The sequence below is a fragment of the Chelmon rostratus genome, chromosome 1 (genome assembly GCF_017976325.1).
Source record: "Chelmon rostratus isolate fCheRos1 chromosome 1, fCheRos1.pri, whole genome shotgun sequence".
NCBI lineage: Eukaryota > Metazoa > Chordata > Actinopteri > Chaetodontiformes > Chaetodontidae > Chelmon > Chelmon rostratus.
In genome coordinates this window covers 8,766,484-8,787,544 of record NC_055658.1, presented here as the reverse complement: position 1 = coordinate 8,787,544, position 21,061 = coordinate 8,766,484, and the positions used below count along the sequence as shown (strand labels likewise).

Below are 21,061 nucleotides of genomic sequence, written 5' to 3'. Positions count from 1 at the left end.
TGACCATGATTTCTACACAAATGTATCCTGGAAATGTACATAAAAGGCTAGAGCAAGAAAAAAAAGGTTGGAGTATGTTATCGGCAAAGAGAACAGATCAAGGACATGCAGATAACATGTCTGGCTAAGAAAATGTCATTGTGGTAATTACAGTGGTAATTACTACTATCAGCTGACCACAGGAGCTGCTCCTGCCGAAAACTGTAGGTTACTTCTATGACTCCGGTTCTCTGAGTAACATGAGTGAGGTGCCTGGGGAGCTGTCCAGTGCTGGATCTCTGTGACTGGCCATCAAGGGATTGCAGGGACATAACATCTCTTGCTTAGCAGAACGTCCATATATGGAGCTTAAAGTGAGCAGTGTAAATGTCTGTACATTTATATCATCATACATATAGTATCATTTATGTTACATTCATATCAATCATACAGCATAAATCTGAATTGTTTTTGTTCTCTCATTAGTGGTTTGCACAGACAAACATGGGAAGTGGTGTAGCAACTAAAAACTAGAATTCATAAGAATTTGTAGTTATTTAACAGAATGCAACAGATTCAAGCCACTGGCCACAGCCAGGCCAATGACTCAGTGGAGAGCATTATTTAAGGGTCATCTCCTCCGATCTTTCTGGAGCCTCCCTGCACCAGCAGCAGAACAAGAGGTGCTGCTGGTCTTCATCGAAAATTAGCCAAGGGAGCTTTTTCCACTTTTCCACTTGGCATTATATGTCGATAAATTTTCCCTCTCGTTTTGCCCTCTCATCTGGCAGCGTTTCATTCAATAAGTTCTCCTTATTTAAAGCAAACATCAAGTTAAGTGACTGTCCTGATACAAAGTTAAGCTAATTTATGTCAGCGAAAGAAAAAAAGTTAAAGCTATATATCAGTAGGATGCTGAAAACCAAAACAGTCTTTTTATCCATCTATATGAGATTAGAGCTAAATATGTATTGGTCTTTTCTTGTGCAAACACACAGCCCTAAGTCATTTATTTTGTTGCTCATACAGTGTCACTTACACTGCAGCTTTGCAATGTGTAATGTGGCTTAGCAACTAATTACAAAGGATAAGAATAACGCACACACATATACTGTCAGTATGTGTACTGCACAGCACATTTTGAACCTATCCAAATGTATGTCACTAAATGTATTCATGTTTGTGTCCATCACCTCCTAGGCTTATGGAAAATGCAACAGACACCTTTTCCTATCACGCAGAGGGTCTGTCGCCATACACCCAGTACGCGTTTAGAGTGGTGGTGTCACACACACATGGGCAGACAGTTGGCCCCTGGGCAACCCTGCTCACAGCAGAGGACAGTAAGTGCACATACCCATACACACAAGTACACACAGAAAATACTAGTTACTCACAGATGCATGCATTTACACACAGACAATGCAATGCAACAAAAGAGAAAAGCCACTGATAAATGACCATGGAAAAACACAAAGGATTCCATTGGTGGTCATAAACAAACTTGTTGTTGGATCAGATAAACACTCAGTGCTGCTGTTCTATAGGCTACCTGTTGGCAGTGGCTGTTGGCATTGTTTTTTCATACTGAATTGTGCTGCCTGGGTGCTTGTGTCAGCAGTCCAGCAGAGTTTTGCAAGTGACTGGCTGGCAGGTGGCTGGCAGCAGCTGGCTGATAGTTGGCCTCTGCTGTCAGTTGGCCGTCAGTGCTGCTGAGTCAAAGTTAAACTCAAGGAGTCCGACAGATCTCCTGATTTTAGGTGATGATCTAAACAATGGCCCCACACATTAAACATATGGCCTGTGGTGTGAAAAGCAGAGCCTCTGCCCAGTTTTCTTTTAGTCTCTGAAAGTCTCCAAGGTTTTATTTTGTGAAAGTGTATTAATTTCTCGATGTTGGTCAATATGAGCAAGACAATAAGGAAGAACGACAGACAGACAGAATATATTGAAAGACGGTGGTGGAAACATGGGCACTAGCAAGATCGAGTGAAACACACTGACAGAGTGAGATTTGCATACTGTAAGGTGTGTGTCTGTGTGTGAGTGACCTAGCCAGTGTCATTGTGGGCTAATTGCTGTAATAGAATCATATTAGCCACTGGAACAGCCTCCTCAGTGCAAAGTTATAAATTAATTAGTACCACGCTATTATCACATACATTATCATTAAGCAGCTGAGATTTGCATACATTGGATACCTGCACATGTACACACACAGAAATGTGTATGTACACATGTACGTGTGGTGTACGTATACATACACATTCACATGAACACACATGCAGTTACACACACGGATGCACACATTCAGACACACACAATGGCAGACATTTTGGATGCATTAAATTATGGCCCCATGCTTTTCTCATTGGTGTTCAGAATTTAATTCCCTCAAGCAAACACACACACACACACACACACACACACACACACACACACTGTCAAAGAGAGTGAGTTTTTTGTTGTTTTTTTGTATTTATGTGTCCACTTGTGTGTTTTGGTGTGATATTGAAAACGTGTGAATCTCTTTGTTTTTGTGTGTGTGTATGCGACTGGACTGTGATAGATGTGTCCGTTCGGTCACACTGTGCCCCATCATTCAAACCTCCATCCATCGCTTTCCCTCTCTCCACCTCTCTCAGGCCCCCTTATACACACACACACACACACACACACACACACACACACACACACACTGAGAACATGTGTCATACACACATACCTGCTTGTCTTACTTATCAATCACACACCTCCTTGTGCTCACAAGAAATAACACACAGTCATTCAGTTTCAAACTCGTCCCTGAAATCAGATGCACGCAGCCCGACACTTTGACACTGTGACTGTAGGTGCACAAACCTGTTTCACTCATTAATTAGTTTACTGCATGGATGGACACACAGTACTACACAATACTGCAATACTATTATTGAAATGTGAAATTGTCCAATCATTTTAAAGCATGCATTCAACAAACAACAACAAATCTTGAGACACACGCAATAATAAAATACATGATAGGTTTGAAAGCTTTTAGTAAGAAGGGATTTAAACCCATGAAGGGAGAAAGCCAAGTGCAGCCAGACTGGATTTTCCTAACACTGATGTGTAATTTGTCACCGTAAACCCATCCTCTCGTCATCTTGGCAGTGACAGGGAGGCCGCATTCCCCTCCTAAGCTCCTCTTCAAAAGATGACAACTTTAGCAAATATTTTTACATGTCAGTCAGTATGATTTCATGTATATTAAAGCTAATAGTCATTTTTGTTGTCTTAGTTCAGTGCAGTTCATTCACAGATTTCACTCTTAGAAACATAGGCTGATAAAATCTTAACTTGAATCCACATTAATTCACAAAAGCATCAAGCAGCTCAAGTGACGTGAGCATGTGTATGAGTTAATATACATGCTCATTTCTTGTTGTGCAGTCCTTTGGGTTTGATCTCTAACCTGAGCTGGAGCTGTGAGCTGTAACCTTGCAGGGTTTCTACCCTCATTAACAGTATGGATTTGAGTATGTTTATATATTTATATTAATTACTTTTTTACTTTCTCTTTCTAAACCTATGTTTTTTATCTCTCCCTCTCTTTAGCCTTTTTCATATATTCTCTTTTTCGTCTGCCTTTTCCTGTTTGAGCACGTAGGTTTCATCTCTTGTATTTGACAGACTACTCCTCAAGTATTTGACAGAGAGAGAATGAGAGAGAGAGAGAACAGAAGAAAAAAAAAGATAAGAAAAGGAGAGAAAAGGTGCGAGAAGAAAAAGATAAAATGAGGAATTGATGGAATAAAGAAGAAGAGAAGAAAAGAGAGGGCTAATGACAGAACAGAGAAAGCGAGAGACCCACGCGTCCTCCTTTCCTTTTTATCATTCCATTAAAGTTTTATATCCATCTTTTTAATGTAATTTGGTCCCTATGAATTCCTGCCGCTGCAGAACAGACAGACGGCTCCTGTGAACATAAACTCTAGCCGTGTTGGACAGCTCCCTTTCCTCTGTCTACTCCCATGTTCACACAAGCTAAGTGATCTAAGAGAGAATGTGTCTGTATGAGTGTGTGTGTGTGTGTGTGTGTGTGTGTGTGTGTGTGTGTGTGTGTGTTTGTGTGAGGAAATGTGTGTATGTGTGTTATAGAGTGTTATAGAGAGTATGAATAAAGCACCGTTTTGACAAAATGTGTGTGTGTGTTAGACAGAGGACATTAAAGAAGCACTGTTTTACCAAATTGAACTTAAAGCAGAGCGTGAGAGAGAGAAGTGTGAAGGAGAAAAATGCGACAGAAATGAGGTTAGAGGTAATGACAGAACACAAAGAATTCATGTTATTTAATGAATGAGTGACTGCATTAATAAAATAATACTCTGCCTTATTTCCCACTATTCTGTTCGGTTAGCTGTTCAAAGGAAATGCAATGTAGTAATGTGAGCATAAGCCCCATTATTTTACATATCAAGAGATAGCTAGAATATTGTAGGTACATTATTATATAGTCATTACCTCAACATGTATTTACACGTTACACACTTTTTAATTAACTTTTTTTTTAAATATGCTGTCAGAAACCAATTGGAAAATATACTGTTCTCTCAGCAGTAGGTATAGCTTTAATTTGTAAATTTTTTATTTATTTAGTAATCAGTTCCCACTAATTTGAACAATTTGAAACATGTTCACTTTATATTTTAAAAGCCATGTCTTACTTTACAACTTTTTGCTCTCTGTCTGTAGTACATGAATACATGAGAAGGTTACATGGAATTAAGTAAATCACTCCAAATAGTCAGCATCTGAAAAGGATATTTTGAATGATTGACATTTCAGGTATCATGATGGTCGTAGTTACTTAAAGGCTAATGTACATCTCATATACACGTGATGTTATGGATACAAATCAAGCTCATGACCTTGGTCATGCATCATCCTCTTACTGTCTCTTCAGTGTCTCTTAAAGCAGCAATGACATTAAATAATCTGTAGAAAAGGTAAAGATACGAAATGCAATGTAAATTCTCACCGTATTGCTTGTCACGTTTTGACACCATGTCGTAAGCATCTTGATTACAGTAAAGCTCAGCGTTTGTCCTCATTATGACTCCTAGGAGCCTCGACTCACCTTCAAAAGCCCAGTCACCCACATACACACATGCCCACAAACAGACGTGCACACACAGGACCCTGCGCGAGGCTAAAAATAATACCCTTCCTCTTCTCTTCACATGGATTCACACAGATGTACACACTTAAATCTACACGGGCCCTTATCTACACATACACACACACACAAATAGACACAAGAAGCTGCATAACATGCATGCACCCACTAGTACACATTCATATGCCCATGCACGTGCACACACACATACACACAGACACACACTCCTTCCTCCCTCCCCCTCTCCCAGCCCTTGTCAGTTGATTGTGTTATTACTATGCTAACCAAATCCTTATAAATGTGATTTAAGGCTTGGCGGCCCCGCACTCCTGTTTTAGCCTTCTGCTACTGTGTTTTACTGGAGAGAGGAGGAGTAAGGGTGGGAGGTGTGGAGGGAGGGGTGAAGCGAGAGGGGAAGGAAGGAGGGAAAGGCGTGGGGAATGAAGAGATCGGAGAAGTAGGGGGAGAAACGGTAGGAGTGAGTGGGAGACAAGGGAAAAGAAGAGCAGTTGGGAAAGGGAGGATGAGGGATGGAGAAAGGGAAGAGTTGAGCAGGAAGAGGGAAAGAGAGATAAGGAGTCAGGAAACCAGAGAGAGAGGGGTTGCCACGCATTCCCTCAACACTCGTTCTCTCCTATCCAGAGAGCAGTAAAGCGTCAGTAAAATAAAAAAAGGGAAAAAGCATCACCTGCATCTTAAATGAAAATTTCAATTGAAAAACTTAACAGCCCTTCAAATTGCAGAATTTTACACGCGCCAGTAAAGCCTAAATAACACTCAACACTTAGAGGGAGAGGGAGTGGGGGAGGGCGGAGGAGAGGGAGTGGGGGAGGGCGGAGGAGCGGGAGTAGGGGAGGAATGGGGGTGACAACGGGGGTTATTTTGGGGTGGTTGACACAAGATGGATCAAGGTGACTGGATTGTTTTTTGTGGTCAAATTACTGACAATTTAGGACTTTTCTATCTGTAGTCTGTCTGACTTCCTGTCTCTTACATGTTCGTTGTTGTTGACAGACAAGGATATCTTAAACTAGACAGAAGGATGTAGAACGTCTAAACAGAAAGATACCCCAACCCTCTGCAAAGAACGAGAGCGCAGTGATTCACGCCGACAGGCCGGCAGATATGCACATAGTCAGACAGGGAGACGGGCTTCTTGGTTATTCGTGGGGTTCAGTGGACCTTTGGTGGTAATTGAATCAGTGTGAGTGCTGAGTAGAGCTAGCATAAAAACCTGTTAACCCAAAAGGTCAACTCTCTGCATTGTTTATTTAGCAGGGAGACCGGAGAGAGAGGGAGCGAAAGAGGGAGAGAGACCACGACACAAAGCACGAGTGATGGAGAGGGGAGAAAATGAGCGAGAGGTGGTGGAGGAGAGTGCAGGAAGGAGTCAGAGAGAGGGAGGAAGGAAGAGACGGACGGACGGACAGACAGAAGGAGATGTAGAGAGATGTAGAGATGGGTTGTTTGTGGGAATGTTTGGGATTTGTAGCCAGGCCAAGCTTTACATTCCGTTTTTTATGCTGTTGTTTATTCGCGGAGGAGAAAAAGTGTGTGTGTGTGTGTTTGTGTGAGTGTGAGAGAGAGGCTGGCTAGCTGCCATCTTAATGTATCTTTGTGGCTTTTTCTGTGATGTGCCTCTCTCTGTGTCCGACTATACATTATATTGTGTATTTGTGCTCACATGATCAAAGTCCCCGCCAGTTTTTTTTTTCTTTTATGTTGCCTAATTCATAAGTAAATCTGTAGCTCAAGAACAAATCATAGTTGCGGTCCAGCTGTGAATTCACCATGATTTTTTTTGGAAGAGTTTGCTTGCTACCCTTTGTATCAAATCAATCAGAGCAGTTCGGAAGACCAGGATTGATTGATAAAAATAGTGCTACTCAGGCTATTTAAAATAATAATAATAAGAGACAAGTATTAGACGAAACATTTTGAGAACTGGAGCATCATGAATGTTAGTTGGCTTCACAGTATGTGTTTAGTAGAGCTGATCAGTTAGTAGATAGTCTGCAAAATACACACATTCTTGCACAACTGCTGTCTTATGTGCATGCATGCTGACATACACATATACATGTTTGCACACTCCATCTCTTATACGGTCCTGCACGCACACTCTCATCCGCTCATCTTCTTTCACTCTCTCTCTGTCTCTGTCTTGCGCGCGCACACACACACACACACACACACACACAGACACCGCCATCTGGGAAAGCCGTTAGCGGTTAGCGGTAGCACTTAGCGACGCAGCACGCTCCCTCAGTCCGCTCAGTCACCTTGATCTGCTTGCCCTTCACACAGCACCATTACTGCTATACTGCATCACTGTGGGTGTGGGCTTGTGAGTGTGTGTATGTGGGTGTGGGTGTGTGTTAGGAAGAGTGTGTGTCTATGTATATGGACATGCATCTGTGTGTGTCCATTATGGAGCAGTACAGTGGGATGTAAATGCTGGGGGTGGAGGGGGGAGGGGGCATTACCTTCAAATGAGCTACCGTGGAGTGAAATATTCCTTTGACTAGTCTTGTGCAGTTTCTTATCTGTGCATGGACATGTGCAAATCGTCTGTGTGTGTGTGTGTGTGTGTGTGTGTGTGTGTGTGCGTGCGTGCGTGTGCGTGTGCGTGTGTCTGTGGCCTTCTAATGTGCATCTCTGTCTGCTTGCATACTTCTAATACTTGTGAGGGTCATTTTGCCTTCTGGACGTAGGAATTTAAGGCACTCCCAGGCATTGGGAATCGCAGGGAACATGAATACACAGTAGACCCAAATGAGTAATCTACTGGCTCTCTGAGACCACAGCTGTGGTTCTGCAACATGATGTGTTGTGATGCATTTACAATCAATTTGGTCTCCTGGCCTGGAGTTTAGTAAATACTACTACACCAAATACAACTGGAGTTTTTCATGTGAATGTATTTCATCTCACTTCAAAAATGTATCACTTATTTTTTTCCTTGGGAAATACTATATAATGGATCATATGAGTGTGTTTGCGTGCATGTGTGTGTCATGTATTTGTGCTAGAGCAAAGTGTAGTGTGAAATTGGGCTACAATGTTCCCGGCAGTCCAGCCTGGCCTACACATTTCCTCCTGAACTCCTTACTGAAAGATGCACAGACTCACATTCAGTCACAAGTACTGCATAAATCCATCAAAACAATCTCGGTTTGCTCTGGGGGACAAACTGAGAGAGAAGAGAGTTTCGATGTTAATCCCGTGGATAGGGATTGCAGAATCACTTTTTGTCCTTCCGATGTCATTCTTATTGTTACCTGTCAAATAATTCTTTAGAGCAAATCCCCCTTTTCTCTCACTCTTTCATCAGCACACAAGCAAAGAGTATATTCATTACTTGCGTTAAAAAAAAAAAATCCTCTCCCTGTCTGTTGATTTATCTGCTTCTCTTTTCCCCAGGTCCAGGACCGGTGGACCCTCCAGCTCTATCAGCTCTCCATCCTCGAAGTGTAACAATTACCTGGGTCCCTCCCGCTCAACCAAATGGCATTATTACCAGTTATACCCTCTATCTTTGCCCCAGCTCGGTCTCCAGCACCAGCACAACCCGCAACTACAGCTTAGGTCCTAACCCAAGCCTTCTGCCCCGCACAGAGGGTGTACCTCATACCCTCAGACCAACATCCAGTCTTGCCACCCCAGGCTCGAGCCACATCTCTGTGTCGACTGTCGACACAGGCGGTAATGACAGCTCAAGCAAAATCCAAGGCGCTAGACCCAACCGCCTCCCTAGCCCTTTGTCTAGCTTGAGGCCTGGTGTCACAGGAGACAAGCAGATTGAGTCCACTCATGGAAGAAACACGAGCCAAGGCTCCAGTTCCACCTCATTCTACCCAGCTGAAGCCACTACTGACAGTGTGAACCCAGGCCCCAGTCCTTTACTGTCAAACCTGTACAAAGCCACCATCTCTAACACTGAACCTATTCTAAAACAAGACTCATTCCACAGCCCCACCTCTGCTTCCTTTAGTGCAGCTTCAAATTCAAGTTCATCCACTCTGTCAGTCACCGTTCCAGGGAACACCACTGCCTACACTTTCCTCGACCTGCTGCCTTACCAGACCTACAGCCTCCAGGTACAAAATACTAGCAGGATACTATGGTAAAATACAGCACTGTACCATGTAGTATGTAGATTAAATATTATATTATGCAATACATTACATTTGCATAAAACATGTAAATAAAGTGTCCTAATTAAACAAATGTTAGTATCTGTTTCTCTCTGATTATGTTCAAATGATTAATATAAATGCAATAACAAGATTTATTTTTTTGGCAGTTGAATAATCATGAGTGTTTCCAGTCACAGACCAAATTTCAAAATGTCATTGTACCCTTTATTTTTCCACTTTAACAGTTGTTGTAGCAAAGCAGTGGATTGTGCAGGAATGAGAGATTATTGGCTGAGAAAAAACAACAGAATAAATCATATTATTATTAAACTGTTCATATCCATATTAATTTGGGATTTACTGTTAAACATCTAGGTGGAGGCATGCACCAGTGTGGGTTGTTCAGCTTCTGGGATGTCTCCAAGCTTTCGCACCCTCGCAGCTCCCCCAGAAGGTGTCCCTGCACCTTACCTTTACTCTGACACCCCCACCTCTGTTCTCCTGTCCTGGGGTGAACCAGAGTGGAGCAATGGACCTCTGGAGCGGTGAGAGATGATCACATACATACACTTCAATTCCTCCACGACGCTTTGATTTGTTTTTAAATTCCATTGTATCTCGTGCTGAGTGTAGATGGCTGATTGAGCGCAGAGTTGCTGGGACCAAACAAGTCTCTACAGTGGGCCATCTCCCACCAGACCCTCCTCCTCTTTCCTTCCTGGACTCTTCATCAGCTCTCAGTCCCTGGACTAGCTACCAGTATCGACTTGTACTCCATAATCAGGCTGGCAACACCACAGGCAAGGCCATCATAATGGACTTAAGTGAAATTAAATCCAGACTGACTGAGATGTGTGTATGTTGCATTTTGAACTAGACCAGAATTATGGAATTTACTACCTCGTGTCAAAATTAATGTGTTAGTTGTTTCACAGTTGAAACTTTAACCATATATTGTTACCTACTTGCAGGCCCCTGGGTCAATATCACCACCAGACCTTCTCGGCCAGCTGGTCTCAGTCCACCGAGGGTGAAGGTCTTGGGGCCAGAGTCACTCCAGGTACAGGCACCTTTTTTCAGCTGACTTCTCACAGATTCACTAAAAACCTCTTAGGCCTGGAATGAAAGCGCACAAGCTCTGAGAAGAGGCTGAAGCATGCAAATATAATCCAAGTCAGCCAGGCTACTACTGATTGTGCATTACAACATCTCCTATTATGTTCTGCTGATAGAACGTTACAGAATCTCGGAATGAGCTTTTAGAATTGAAAAAATTTCTTTAAATGGAAAATACACAAAATATGCAATGCAACTTCACTGAGAATCTCCTCAGTAACTCAGATTAGGAAAGACAAAGCAATGTCACACTGATTCCTCTGTCTCTCCATCTTGGGATTTAATGAGAAAGAAAAACATTCAACTCAAGGTCCCCTTCAGAAAATGGGAGGGGCTGTGACCCTGTCTGAGGCAGCTTCCTTCCTGTCGGCCATTTTGAAGGAGGGGCCAGAGTTAAGTTCCACTAGTGGCTAATCCCACATCAAGGCCTATCAATGAAAGCCATTGAGACAACATTGTATGCATGCACACATACAAAGACGTGCATGCCCACGCACACACACACACACGCACACAGGCATGCACTCACAGCCCTACACTAATGCTAACTGCAGAAAAATGCTAATGCCTGTCATCATTTCAATACCGCCCCTGTCATCTCTGCAGCAGCTCAGCTTTAGGGGTCACAGGTCCGAGAAGGAAAGTGTTCCTTCCTGGTTGTTGCTAATTGGACAGACAGGCAGGCCGCTTCCTGGTTACCAATTGACCTTGACAACACAGAAAGGATTTTGATTTTCTCCCTTCATTCTCTGAACGGTTTCATTTTGTCATATCACTTCTTGCTCATCGAGGTATTCGCTCTTTCCCATTATCCCGTTTTCTTTTCAATTTGCTTGTGTGTTCTTTTTATGCAGTGATACTCTTGGTCAGGATATCAAGGCACAGCCAAACTCTACTGAATGTCTGTTTTTTCTGATTAGGATAGCATCTCTGTTTTTAACAATGTCCTTTTGGCTTCATCAGACTGTGAGTGTGATGCATTGAAGGATGAAGATCAAGACATTGATTGCTGTAATGCAGATTTTGTATTGAACCGTGGTAGAAAAAATCTATGCAATAAAGCAAAATGAGATCACAGAGGTTTGGTACAAAAAAATGAAATGCTTGAGATCGTTTTAAATGTATGTACCTGCTTCACTGAAAGTGTCTGATTCACAGCTAGAAGTTATTAGTTTCTCATTGTCACAGTCATTAACTCTGCAAAGATAGTTCAGGATTTGCAGCTAGTTAGTTAGTTATGCTGGAGGCATGTTGCTAAACTTAAATGAATTAAACCATTAATTTTATTTTGGTCATCTTTGGATCTGTAGTCTCACATCTCCACGCTTCATTTTAGCGCTGTGCCAGCGCAGGAGAAAGGTCTGGCTGACCTCATTGTCATTCTGATAAAAAAAAACAAACACTTGTTTATGCTTCTTTAAAACAGTCACAATCGTCTTGGATGGCGTTAAGCCCAGGAAACAGTGACTGTGTCCCTGCAAAAGAGCGTTGGGGGGGAACATTTGCACATGGAGAGGCGAGCCCTGGCATGAGACCTGCATTACTGCACAATCCAAATCTTGGACAAAACATACCATTTTCAGCATGTTGTTGTTTCAGGTAGTGACGGGGATTTTGAACAGTAACAAGCAGCAGGCATGTACCAACAGAGTACTTCCTGTGAGTCAGACTACATAATTTTCACTTTATACCCACAATTCAGAAAAAGAGATTTGAGACTTGATCCCAAATCTTTGAGTTTGTTTGCCAGATGACGGTCTAAATTTACCTAAATATGTAAGTGTTAGCAACGATACATAGAATGGAGAGATACGTAGAATAAATTGTTGAATTGTATCGTCTGCAGTTGAGAGGTTGGCACCGTCTCACTGCTTTGAGTTTTTTGTGATTATAATAGCATGGATGCATAGAGCACATACACCATGTCCTTACACACACACCTATTCCCTCTCTCTAACTTTATCATCTGTCTCTCACTCTCACTAATATACACATAAACAAACAAACACACACACACACACACACATGCTCATACTGCTCTGGCCTTAGCCCCAGTGCTCTGTGTCAGCCCAGGGTCTCCGCTGTCTTCACCATCTCCAGATTACATCAGGCTATTCAATCTGTAAATGACTTCCACCACAAAGCACACCCAACACGCACTTTGGGAAATGAGCTACCTAACTCAACATGACCCTGCCCATATGTGGTTGTGTGTGTGTGGCTCAGAGTGTGCGTGCGTGTGTGTGTGTGTGCGTGTGTGTGTGTGCGTGTGTGTGTGTGTGTGTGTGTGTCCTCTATCACCTCACAGTGTCACTTGTTAAATGAATATCAAGGTTGCATGAGGAATAATTATTCTTGACATTCATTCATAATACTCTCATCAACATTGACTACTTAATCACCTGAACTCATAAGTCTCAACAAGCTGTGAACTGATCAGTTATTGTACATGACAGTTTGTATGCTTAAGTGTGTCAGAGCACGCAGCACATGAACACAGGGGTGCATGTGTGCGCAGTTTTTAAATTTAGGTGTAACTGTGTGTTTGTGTGCTGATGTACAAACAAGGCATTTATTGTATAGACATCTGTAATTCAAACTTTCGGAACTGTGTGTGTGTGTGCTTGTAAGTATATGTGTGTATCCCCATTTGTGTGTGTGCCAGTTACCTTCATCTTCACTCTGAAATGCTGACAGACTGAACTGTTTCCAAATCAGATGCAGTGCTCAACAACAGCAAGCTTTTGTTTTTGCATGCAGCAATTCCATTACCAGCCGTTTTCATTATTTTAGCATGGTGTTTGTGCATGTGCGCGCGTGTCTGTGTGTGTTTGTGTGTACCCTGTTTCAAATTTGATGAAAGGAATCTTCTGCTCAAGTCAAAGTCAGGTTATCTTTCCAAAAAGAGAGTTGAACACACCCACACACACACACGCACGCGCACAAAGTGACTATCACTATCACATTGTGACAGTGTATGCACACACAGGTAATATCTACATAAAAGCACCGGGAGCACTCAACTGAACACACGTGCATTCACACTCAGATGCAGTTACTGTATGTGTTTGCATCAGCACGCACTACAAGCACTGGACACGAGCGCACACGCACACACACACACACACACCATGACTTCCTGTAGTTCATCCATCTAAAAGCTTTCTGCTGTCCTCAGCATGCCGAGAACATTCAGAATGCCCCGCAAACCAACGAGATGACTTTTCTGGGATAATGACAGGACAGTTAGAAAGGATCAACTGAACTACACCTTTAGTTTTCTCTCGATACTGTATTTTATGTGAATAGTCCAGAACTAATCCAACACACTCATGTTTCAGGTCACATGGTCTCCTCCTCTTATTCCCAATGGAGAAATCCATGGCTACGAGATCCGCCTCCCAGAACCCCGCGTCTTCCATGACAGTGGAAATGCTTCTGAGCTCAACATCACAGTAACAGACGTCATCCCGTACACAAACTACAGTATCACTGTGTTGGCATGTTCCGTGGGTGGTGGACATGTTGGAGGATGTACGGAAAGCCTGCCCACTCCAGCGACTACATTACCCACGATCCCCGAAGGCCTTGAACCACTGTCCGTAGTGGCAGTCAGTGAGTCCTTCCTGGCCATTTCCTGGCAGCCACCAAGCCGGCCCAATGGACCAAACATCAGGTAACATGGACATTTGACCATGGCTCTGTGTGACCATATGAGTCTTAGACCTCACTTTAAGTTAAAGGTGTATTGGTTAGACCAGTGAAAATTGTATTTGCATGTTGCACATAACATTTTTTTTTTTAAAACTCTTTATTTATTGGTATTTTCATTTTTTCCATAAAGCAAATAACAACTGAACAAACAGTCAGGGTCCGGGGGTCAATACCTCCAAAGGACAAACTATCCTTTATGTGTATCACATACATTTAAGACACATATCATTGTCACATTTACAGAGTCACTCATTGGCCAAATAAACAGTCCACTTCTGCCATCGTTTCTCACCCAGATCTTTTTGAAGTCGGATAGAGTATGTCATTTGTTCAAGAACATGTAGTTGTTTTACAATATTAACAAAGATATCACTGGTGGGGGCGTTTTTCTGGAGCCAATATTTCGTAATGGCTTTCTTACTTGCTGCCTGCAGAACCTTGAAAAGGTAATTATCTGTTCTATTTAACTGTCCATGAGGAATATTTCCGAGATAATGTCATAATATGTCAAAACACAGAACCTTTGACATAATTTTAGCCACTTCCCTCCAGAAAATCTGGATGGGAGGGCAGGACCACAAGACATGAGTCTGGTCTGCCATGGTCTCTCCACAGTCTCTCCAGCAGGCCAGTTGTATTCCAGTTTGTTTAGACTTCTGCTTGGGAGTTATAAAAAAACCAATTAAACTTTTCCAACAGAAGTCCCTCCAGATGCAGGAGTTGGTAGAAGATGACTGGGTTTCCCAGGCTTTAAGCCACATGTCCTCTGTTATTACGATGTTCAACTCCTTTTCCCATCGATGTTTAACATAGTCTGTATTGTCCTTATTCAGTGAAATGATGCCATGATATAACTTGATTATAAGTCCTTTAACATTCCCAGAGTTGTATGCATCCATAAATACCTGAATTAGTGCTGGGGACTCTGCTGGATTACAACCTTTAATTTTCTTACTAAAATCATCGCGTAACTGCCAATACCTGAAAAAGTCTTGACTGCCCAGTCCATACATTTGAAGCACATAACATTTAGATAATTTTATGTTGCATCACACTAAATTTCAAATGCATGACAATGTTTAGGAAAATAATTTAGGGCTCTTTTAAGAAAAAGAAGTCAAAATTCTCTGATTCCAGCTTTGTAAAAGATGTATTGTTAGGTGGATGTGCTTTAATTATTCAGAATTTACACCATGTCAAACCCTAACCCTTTCCCACTGTGGATCAGTCATGTGAACCAAAAAGTAGCTTCTGTTGCTCTCTGATCGAATTTAAGAACAAAGTTTGTAATACTTCTGTACAAGAAAATGCACATCTAAAATCCCACACAAACTATGAAGCGCTAATATGTTGTGTGGACCACAGTCGCTGTAACCATCACGACTTTACATTATCTGATTTGACCCTGTGTTCATATTCATTAGCTGTAGCCCGATGTTAGAAAAGAGGCAGCCAAGACTCCAAATCTACTGCAGTTTGTTATTGAGAGACACATTCTGGAGCTGTTCAGTTGTTGCTGGAAAATGTAAGCAAACAAGCAGGAACACGTTAACAAGGCGCTAACATGAGCGCCCTGGTAATGAGCTAAGTGTTGTGCATTTTTTAATCAGCGTTTTCTCAGTCCTAATGCACATTCTGGTCCGTTTTGTTCTGTCCTGTTCTACTCTGTCGAAGATTAGGCCTAAAATAAAGGTCCATTTTCCTGGCAGGCGATTAAAATGCATGAGCCCGTCTCTCTGTTCTGCTCTGCTCAGCTCTGTGTGTTTGTCTAAGTGGGTTGGTTAAAAGGCGGCATTAAGCCCTTCTCTTCTGATTACAGCAGAAATTAGCATCACTGTGGGGAGAGGAAAACACAAACCCTGCAGAAAAAAACAACAGAGGGAGGGACGTCGGGAGGGAGGGGTGCGATGCAGTGAACGCAAAAGAATAGAGATGATGAAAAACGGCAGAAGAGGAGGAAATGAGCGATAAGGAGAAGAGTCAGTTGAAAATTGTGTGTGTGGTTGTTTGTCTTTCTGCGCGCATGTGTGTTCAGGCATGCACGTATTTCTATGTGGGTGTGTGCTCATATTGGTGCGTTTGTGGACATGTGTTGTGTGTTAATGCATTCCTAAACATCCAACCAAGTGTGTGTGTTTTCTTTTATTCAAATTTCCCCTTCAGATACAAGTTGCTCAGACGTAAAACCCACCAGCCCCTGGCCATCGCCACGGTCCCCACGGTAACAGCCATGTCCCCTCCCCCCTCTGAAGATCTCCATCGCTGGCTCCATGTTTACTCCGGCACCAAATTGTTCTACCAAGATAAAGGCCTAAGCAGGTGAGATTACCGAAATGAGCTCTAGAGCAAACGCCGGCGCCGCAGCAAACCGTGTGTGCAGAGCCGATCGGCGAGCTGCCGCTGATGCCGATCTTTTAATACCGCTCAAAGATACATTAAGCAAATATCCCAAAGAATTAAATTGTTTTTCACACAGCGTCCCCTAATCTCAGTTTGGCACTTGGTGGAAGCTAATTTTTTTTCCCCCCTCTGTGCTTGCTAAACGGCTCTGGGTGTGCTCTTTTCAGGGATTGTGTCTCTACTGTGCTTTATTCAAGTGGTAAACTGACAAACTTTTGAACGTGTCAGCACTTTTCACTTTGCAGGATTTTTTCATTGATGTCCTGGAAAGTACTTTATGACAACGTAATTTGTATGTGTTCAATAGAAGTCACTGTATTAGCAAAACTAACACTAATTAAGTGAAAATAAGATGCAGAAAGTGGACATGACTGAAATTATTATCCCCTATTCCACTTATGGAGCATCACTATTGTATCTGTTTTTTCTCTTAATTCCATCAAAGGAGGATTGACTTACAGTTTAAGTCAGTACTTCCACCAGGAGCCTGTCTTTGTAATGCATGCGCTATTTATACGTTACATATATTTTTTTCTTGCCCAAGCTATTTTTGAATGATTAATAGCAGAAATGACTTTTTTTACAGCCTTTTATTCAGAATCTTGAAGATACTTCCAGCAACATTAGTAGCTTTTGACTCACAAGGAAAGTAAAACATATTGTAGCTCTCTTATCTAAAGCTACTATTCTCCTAACAGATTCACCCGCTACCAGTACCAGTTAGTGGTGCATAATGATGTGGGCGACTCCTCTGGAGAGATCGTTACTGCGGTGACCATGGCGGGGGTTCCCCTCCACCCTCCGTCTCTGTCTGCCCACGCTATCAATCACACCGCTGTACGGGTCAACTGGACACAACCCTGTAAGATTACTGTCTCTCTTAAACACACACGCACTCCAAAAACACACAGTCTGCCCAGCAAAGGTCTTTCATGATCTTTCATGATTGTTCTTGACTTCACCAAAAAGTGAAAATGGAGACTTGAAATTCATTTTTTTCAGCTGCTCCCTCGCTCTTATCCCTCTCTCTTTGTGTCTTTCTCAGCTTTGCAGGACCTGCAGGGAGAGGTGGAATCTAACTTTCTGACAATAGAGTCTGTCCAGTCAAGTCAAATCTTGGCTTTGCCCGTTGAGATCATCTCCACAGTGATAAGTGAGCTTTGGCCCAGTACCACATATCTGGTGTCATTACAGGTGTCCAACGGAGCACATAATACAACTAAGGCAGTAGTTAACGTCACCACAGACGATGGAGGTACGTGTATATTTGTATGATTTTTGGCCAACAATTGATCTTACAAATTGATTCAAATGTGTCTTCCTACTTTGAGTGTGTCATGTACCGTACTTAAATTCAATACATCCAACAAAGGTGTGTCTGTGTTAATGTGCGATTCTTTGCAACTCTGCTGCTTCACACGAGATGTTAAACACATCATGTAGTGAGGCATGAAATCAATACAAAGTGTGTGTGTGTGTGTGTGTGTGTGTGTGTGTGTGTGGCAGATTTAAGGTGTTGTATAATGCTTATTGGCACCACACACAGACAAACACACGGTCGCCACACACACAGCGACACACACAGAGGCAACGAACATGGCCATTCCATTGTCTTATGCTGGCAATAATTACTGTACTTTACAATACAGTTGCAATACATCACTTAATCTTTTCTGGAAAATTAAATTAGATATTCGATGATTCTATGGGAAAAAATCAGTATGAAAATGAAAGAAATCATATCTGTCCATTATGTTGAAAATTACACCAAAATATGCAGTTACATCATTACAGGGCACCTTTTTAATAATGCCTCATCTGTTCTCACAGCTTTAGCTGTCTCTGCATAATCTGTTCATATTTGTAAAATGAACAGCTGAGACTCTTTTATCAGGATGTAAAATCTGGAGCTTTGAGAGAGTGTATTAAGTCGAATATGAACAAAGTACATCAGTTCTCTGATCTACTGGTATTTCCCTTTTCAGGCAGGGTCAGCTTTTACTATCTTTAGCCATGAATTGCACGGGTTATCCAACTGTCATCACGACTTTTCTCTCCATTTCCCTCTCCGACTCTCAGCCCAGTCTCCCAGCATGTGAGGGTTATCTTTCAAATCACTCTATGTAATCATATGTCAGAGGCCACTCACTCTGTCTGTTGTTTGGATCTGTCTCCATTTCCCTGTCAGTCCTTCTCTCTGGCCATTTCTCTGCCTCTTTTCCTTCTCGCAGTTCTCTTTCTTTTTCAGTATAATCATATGTCAGAGGCCTCCCTTTCTCTCTAATCTGAGCAGTATAATAAAAAGTGCATTAAAAACATTAGAAAATCATTAGGTGCTAAAGGCAAAGCACGGCTCGTTTAACTGAGAGGGCTCTGGAGGTAATTTCATTATTTTACAGCTATAAGAGTGCACACACACACACACGTGAACACACAAACACACACAAGGCCAAATGTATTTTAACTAATGCAGCTCAACCCTACCAACCATCCTAACATGGCCTGCAATCTATAGGGCAATGCCAACATCAGGACTAATTGGCAAGAAAAATGTGCGTGTCTGTGTGTGTGTGTGTGTGTGTGTGTGTGTGAATGAGTGAAAGAGGCTCAGTGTGCAGTATTGCGTTGATAATGCCATCCTGCAGTAAATGAAATGTAGAGCAGTAGGTTGGGTTTGGGTAAGTGCATTGGCAGCAAATGAATTGGGTTAACTTCTCTTAGCTGAGTGCATTTTCACTTAAAATAATAGATGGAGTCCGTATGATTACCTGTCTCACACACCATCTCTTCCTCTGTGTTTGCGTCACTTTCTCACTTGCTCACAACTTGATCTCCATTGTCCTTCAAAGAAAATGTACAGTTAAATTATCATTATTCTAAGTTCTTCCTCCCACTCTTTGCTCCCTGCCTGTATAACTTCTTTCACAGATTAACTCCCACTTGTCCTTTATTAGTCAGATTTCCTCATGCCCTTCACACTCTCCGTCATTCACTCCTTCCTTTTGCCTCTGCATTTGTAAATAATTTCCTATAGGCTACCGAGTTATATTTATCACCATAGCTGTGTCATAGAGATCCACCATTACCTATACGACAGAGAGAAGGTGAGGGAGTGAGCTGATCACACAGAATCAATTTATTATTCTTAATGAAAATGCACTCAGCTAAGAGAAGTTAACCCAATTCATTTGCTGCCAATACACTTATCTAAACCCAGCCCACTGCTCTACATTTCATTTACAGCTATATAGCATTATCAACGCAATACTGCACACACAGGTGGTCTCTCTCCCAGCTAACACACAGAGTCACAGTCACCCTGTGTATGCACATCAACAAACAGCCTGTTTCTCTGTCACACACACAAATATGCAGGTTCTTTCTGTCGTGCCTACAAGCCTACTGTGTGTCCATCTCCATCTCTTTCCATCTCTTCGTGTCTTTTGCAGCTCCGTTCTGCCGTCACCACAACAGTCGAGGTGGTCCATATGTAAAAGCTTACATGTTATGTTGAGAACACTGGTTTTATACCACAATTCAAACATGTAAATGTGTAGATGAAGATATCTGATATCCTCAAGCCGTAAAAGGTTTTGATGCTGTGCAAGAATGAAAGAAGTCACTGTTCTCACATGTGCCGTCCTCAGAACCAGAAGGGATGTCCGCCCCAGAGGTGGTTCCAGTTAACAGCAGCACAGTGCGTGTGCTCTGGTTCCCTCCTCTACGGCCCAATGGAGCAGTTACTGGCTACTACATCTACGTTAATGACCGTCTACATGGCAGCGTAGACAACAGCTCAGGGTCGTACCTGCTGGGGGACTTGCTGCCTTTTACTGTCTACAGCTTACAGGTACACACACAAACAGAAGCAGACATGCACACACAAACGCAGGCGCGCAAACATGTGCATCATGTTTATGACTGCTGTGTGTGTTTGTGTATTTCAGGTGGAGGTGTGCACTGTGTATGCATGTGTGCGCAGTAATGTTACTCAGACAACTACTGTAGAGGACCTGCCTGCTGAGCTGGCCACGCCACATGCGCAAGTGATCACTCCCAGGTAACAGTTGTATTGCAAATGTTTTTTCAGTTACTCTTCTACTTTCACTTACTACTATTTTTCTGAGAGAGAAAATTCATTATGTATTCTGACTATGTAATGCAGTCAGATTACCTGGAGGTTGCTTTTTAACAGTAAATATGACAGTAAGCTGACACTTTATATGCAGTCAGTTAAATTTAATGATATTTAAAAATCTCCTCTTCCCACATTTGACCTAAATAACAACATTGCAAGTCTTACAGTTGCAGAGAAAGTGGAGATTTGTGGCTTAATTTCTGTCTGGGAGACAGTGGAAGTTGTAACTCTGGGTGTTACTACATAGGTCTTCCCCCTGCCAAAGATGTCAGAGATAAAAAAAAGAAGAGGAAAATCAATATTGAGAAGTGTATAAACACACCCTGACACTGTAACTCAACTATGTCAGGCATTAACCATGCATGAATGCATGTGTGTGCTCGGGTATGACAAAGTTTACGTGGGTTTCACGGTAGT

The 21,061-nt window shown here is 42.3% G+C and overlaps 1 protein-coding gene across 1 annotated transcript in view; it reads left to right on the top strand.

Annotated features, from left to right (window-relative positions):
* The window catches only part of ush2a (Usher syndrome 2A (autosomal recessive, mild)), a 203,433-nt gene that overhangs the window by 104,856 nt on the left and 77,516 nt on the right, over window positions 1-21,061 (top strand). Inside the window, exons 48-58 of the mRNA XM_041935708.1 lie at window positions 1,180-1,322; window positions 8,561-9,237; window positions 9,652-9,821; window positions 9,910-10,076; window positions 10,248-10,336; window positions 13,734-14,068; window positions 16,270-16,425; window positions 17,205-17,368; window positions 17,552-17,761; window positions 20,154-20,356; window positions 20,454-20,566. Of these exons, the coding sequence (XP_041791642.1) occupies window positions 1,180-1,322; window positions 8,561-9,237; window positions 9,652-9,821; window positions 9,910-10,076; window positions 10,248-10,336; window positions 13,734-14,068; window positions 16,270-16,425; window positions 17,205-17,368; window positions 17,552-17,761; window positions 20,154-20,356; window positions 20,454-20,566 (2,427 nt within the window). The remainder of the gene's footprint in view (window positions 1-1,179; window positions 1,323-8,560; window positions 9,238-9,651; window positions 9,822-9,909; window positions 10,077-10,247; window positions 10,337-13,733; window positions 14,069-16,269; window positions 16,426-17,204; window positions 17,369-17,551; window positions 17,762-20,153; window positions 20,357-20,453; window positions 20,567-21,061) is intronic.